Here is a 5,189-nt window from a genome sequence, read left to right as displayed (position 1 = left end):
CAAGGTAGATGGGTAGACAATGGGCACAGAGAAGAGCATGCTTGTTCGCAGCCCGTGTGGCACCAGAGTCCTAAAACAACACACCAGCAGAGCAGTAGGACAAGAACCTGCCTTAATGAGACAGACCTACACATTTCAATCAGCAGGACGCCCGGGCCATCTCCAGAGATTTCCTGTTTCATTCCTCTGCGCTGGCTACTTCTGTTTACCTCTTATAAGGTTTATAAATCCTTGCGATTAAATTATCTTCCAAAAATGTCTTCATATTTGAGTCCTAATTCAAGAACTCAAACATGTGCCCGGTGCTCAAATATCCCAGGTACTTCCTATTGACCATCTGGCAGGCATGTGATATCATTAGCTATATTTAAACTCATAAATACCAGCCAGGAAGATCGAGGAGGTGCCAGAATGGTACAAATTATTCATGGAAAATGGTGTCCCCATTGTCCAGAAAGGGCACAAACCTAAAAAGCATCTCATTCAAAGTCAATTAGTACATGTGACAGTGTTCGTCCTCTCTGTTACAGAGAGAAGCCTCGAGTGTGGGAATCCCAGATAACAGAGCTTTGGCACGTGAGAAAGCCTGAAGCTTCTAAATGCTCGGATTTTGAGAAAGTTGCAGGAGGGATACTGGGATACTTTTAGATCAAGTCTTTCACTCTTCTTGGTCTCTCTATGCATCCTGCTGGCAATCTGTTTACTCTGCTAACTTCGACATCTGTAGGAAGCATTTCCCTGTTGCTTCCTAAACTTAAAAGCACAGGGCTATGGTCAGCACCTGAATTCATCTTGTTCCAAACCTGTTAGGAGCCAATTTCCTCCTAAAATCATTGCAGGAGCCATCACCCTGGGGAGTCTGCAGAGAACCCCACACCCCTAATTGTGTTAGGAATCATTCTATTGACAGAGCCTACCCCACACCCAAATTGGCTGTTAATGGAGAGCTATCTGTTAGCGGAACACACCCCACATTCCAAACTATCTAGGGAACTAGGTGTGTCAACTCGTGACTTCTTGGCCTACAGTGACCTGACCGAAGATAACCTCCTGCCTACGTGACCAACACGGACCACGTGACCAACGTGAACCACGCAGCAAGAGCCCAGGCCCCTGTGCCCATCCCCCAACTCCTTACCCTATATAAGCTGCACCCCATCTCTAATAAACGGAGGCTTTAACAGGAACCCCGGCTTAGCCGCCTTCTTGTCTCCTAGCCCATTATCTTCCAGATAGTGCCTCTCCGGGACCCTGGAATAACTGAACTGCCAGGCGGGTTACTAACCCTAGACTAAGTAACCTGCCAAGGCAATCAACACAAACCTTAGTAATTTAGCAGTGGGGCGAAGTACAGTGAAACCTCATAAACTTGGGTTATTAGGCTACGGGCAACAGAAGCTAACGAGGTAGCCACAGGATAGGGGAATTTTTACACATGCATACATAGATACACAGACACACAACACTCAGACACACACATATGGCCCTTAGACACACACATAGAGTGCTCAGACACACATGAATAAACACATAGAGATACAAGCTGCTAAGACACAGACATAAACATTCATGAATACACACACAGACATGCATATACACTCGCCACTACCACATAAATCACATAAAAAAGTAGAAAACAGAAGCGCCTCCTCTGTTCTTATGACAGCACTGGAGGGACTCCACAAGCAGAGGACCCACTAATTTGGTTCAGCTTCTGGAAATTTGATATTAGGACATTAAATTTATTGACCTCCTAGCATTTGGGAAAATGGATGCCACAGTTCCCTTCCGATTTTGTTGCTGTTGTTGGTTGATTTTTCTTTTTTTTTTTTAAGAAGTCTCACTATGTAGCCCAATACAGTCATGAACTCACAATTCTCCTACCTCAATGTCCTTTACATTGGGATTACAAGGGTGTGCCCCCAAACCTGGTTACTTCCAGCAAATCTCGATGATCCATCACACTTATAACTCAAAGACCAACCCTGACTCTTTACTGCCATCAGAATCCTATCTCGGAAGATACTAGTGTATCCCAAACCTGTGTGGCATTGTACTAGAGAGTCTCAGTTCTGATCTGCAACTCTGAAGTCAAGTGTGAGTGGGTGTAGAAGTTAGCTCGACTTGGGAAGTAACCAGGCTAGCTAAAAGATACAGCAATTATATTTTTATTCATTATAAGGGGAAACTCACGATACAGGAACGAGAAGTCCAAGCTGTGCTGCGAGGGAACCACACCTGGGCCACACGCCCGTTTTGTTCCCAGGTCCCAGAAAGCTACACCCTAATTTGGTCCCACCTCTTAAAGATAATTGGTTGGCATAGATTTCCCATCAAGTGGGTAGCAGTGTGGGCAGGGTGAACATCATCCCAGATAGAAAGAGTCAGAACCAATGTCAGTGAACCCCACTTTTCTACTCTTGGAGAACCTTGCCTCTCACTGGGGAGATGGATCCTCTATCGGCAAGGGTTCCCGGGTATGGCAGGACAACTCCCTTGTCAACCTTGCTGGAGTTGTTGAGTTAGGCCACATCAGTTGGGATATCGCTCATCTCCTCAGTCTAACCTAGCTGAGCCTTGCTAGTACAGGTTTGCTTTTTGCTGACACTGTGGAAGAGGCTTAGCTTGTCTATTATCCCGTTAACCCTCCCAAATGGTCCAACCTAGAATCAGGGTATGCTATGTTTGGCAAAGACTCCAAAGTTCATGGACTTAAGGGGACCAAAACTGAGACTCAGTAAATTAGTAACATTGATCCATTAGCAATCCTTTATAATTATCTAAACAAGTCTCCTTTTAAGACAAGAACTTACTTAGCTGCATTCCTATCAGAATTACAGGCACATTCAAAGTCTGATGTTTGAATTTATACATAATGAGATCATCTTCAGAAACCACTTTGTAAAACAGGGTTAATCATTTGTTTCCGGTCTTCTAAGATGCTGTGAGAATTTGAGATATTGAAAGCACATCACTTGCCATGGAGCCTGAGCTATAGGGAATGTTGAGCTCATGGGACTGGACTTTGCCACTAGCTGTTTGTGTACTCCTGGCACTTCCAGAGACTGTAGACCAATTTCTTAGGAAGAAGTCTATTCTATCACAAATAACCTCTCCAACCTTCCTTCCTTCCTTCCTTCCTTCCTTCCTTCCTTCCTTCCTTCCTTCCTTCCTTCCTTCCTTCCTTCTTTCCTTCTTTTTTAAGTCCTTTCTTCCCTCCTGTTGCACTTTTTTCAAACAAGGTTTTGACAACTTCATATATGTTTATAATGTATTGTGAATACATTCATACCTGCTACTCTCTAATAAATCTAATTAATTAATTTAATAAATCTCCCACTCCTACAAACCCCATTCTTTCCCTCAAATAGCCACCTCCTTCTTTCCAGTTTTATTTTTGTGTGTTGGTCTTGTGCAGGTGGCTACGGTTACTGAATGTTCATCATTACCTGGCCATGTCGAATCTGGAAGACAACATCTCATGGCACTACGGTCACTGAATGTTCATCATTACCTGGCCATGTCGTATCTGGAAGACAACATCTCATGGCACTACGGTTACTGAATGTTCATCATTACCTGGCCATGTCGAATCTGGAAGACAACATCTCATGGCACTTGTCTCCACCCTCGAGCTCTTTTGAGCCTTTCTTTCATGATCTTCCCCGGGGGTTAAAGGATTGCTATAGCTGTCCTATTTATGGCTGCACAGTCATTTGTTCTCAACATTTTGATCAGTTATGAGTTTCTGTATTAACTGTCACTCACTGTAAATAGAAGATTCTTTGGGCAAGGTGGATAGCAGGGCAGGTCTAAAGGTGTAAACCGAATATTTACCAAATAGTTTGATTACATATCCATTTTACTGCAACATACCCAGGTTTACAGATTTACAACATCATACACATATTTTTTTTCCTGCAGAGTAGGTCAAAAATCTAATCATAAAGTGGTTGGTTACCTCAAAGCAGTCACGCTGCTATTGCACCAGGGAGACCATCATGCACTAGGGCAGACTGACCAGTATTGTAAGACTCAGGATCCAGAGCTGGGTGAGAAAGGCCTTGTTGCTTTTCCTTACCCAGGAGCCCACATAGCTCCTTGTAGCATTATAAATAGTGGCCAGCTTGTTCCATGTGAACTCCATCTCAGTCTCTCTCTCTTCTAGACATCTGGAGGACAGTGTTCACTCCCTTAAACAGCCAAGACCAGTATCATTTCTTCTCTCACATGACAACTTACTGAATACCAGAAGACGGCCACTCTGTGGCTTCTAGTAATTGCTCATCAGACACTTCCAGCTTTGTTGCCCTAAAAATGTATTTCCAGGTAACTCACCTAATCATGGCCTGAGTTTCCAAATCTGCCAGTAGTGTCTAGCAACAAATAGGTGTGTCATGAATGAGCATTCTTGAGTTCATGTCTCTTTGGCCTTTGAAGTAAAGTTTCTATAGCTGAATGTACCTATGGCCTGACAAGTGCAGAATACCGGAAAAAACTGACCTTCTCCAGACTCCGTGTCCCTACTCTGACTTAGATGCCATACTCACAAATGTAAATGGAATGACAAAACCTTTATTAGGAACCAACTCATTGAACAATCAGCTTGTAAAATCCCAGATTTTGTTTTGTAACTACCTATTGTCAAGTCATGTTTCTCTCAAGCTATTATTACCAACTCAATTTAATCTAGTTAAAGAGTCTTTATTAATTTTGTTACATACAAGTTATTGCTTAGGGCACTAAGTCTATTGAAGGTCTTCAGTGTCCTTGCTTTGTCCTCTAGAGCATGAGCTGTTCCTTGCAGCTGAAGTGTGAGCGTGAGGAAGTGATCCAGGTCGCCTCCATCACTAGCAAACCTGATGGCTAAAGAGGCAGAAATGACCTTCAGGGCAGTAGGGTTCAGACCATGCTGCATTCATCGCTGTGGTGAGCACTCATAAGGTCTTTGGGGAACCATCTCTTCTCTTATGTGGCTACAAAGGCTCCACCTCTGGAATATGGTTTTCACAATGCTACGCGGATCCGAAAGGTTTGAAATTGGTTGGCTCAAAGTTTCCTTGGCACAAGTGAATCAGTTAAATCTCCTTCTCCTGAACAAAAACTCAGGATGCTGGCATCCAGTCTAGTCTTTTGAGTGGAGGAGGGGGCTAATATTCATAATGTTCAAGATCAATGATTCTTTTTTC

General features: G+C 43.4%; 1 protein-coding gene across 1 annotated transcript in view; it reads left to right on the top strand.

Moving 5' to 3' along the window:
* Cpo (carboxypeptidase O) overlaps positions 1–4,870 on the top strand; it is a 120,061-nt gene extending 115,191 nt beyond the window's left edge. The window contains 1 exon segment of the mRNA XM_005372426.2: positions 4,787–4,870. Within this exon segment, the coding sequence (XP_005372483.2) occupies positions 4,787–4,870 (84 nt within the window).
* Positions 4,871–5,189: the final 319 nt, after the last annotated feature.

The sequence above is a fragment of the Microtus ochrogaster genome, linkage group LG4 (assembly GCF_000317375.1).
Source record: "Microtus ochrogaster isolate Prairie Vole_2 linkage group LG4, MicOch1.0, whole genome shotgun sequence".
NCBI classification, from domain to species: domain Eukaryota; kingdom Metazoa; phylum Chordata; class Mammalia; order Rodentia; family Cricetidae; genus Microtus; species Microtus ochrogaster.
The sequence above is the reverse complement of the archived record's forward strand: the minus strand, read 5'-3'. Positions and strand labels throughout refer to the sequence as shown.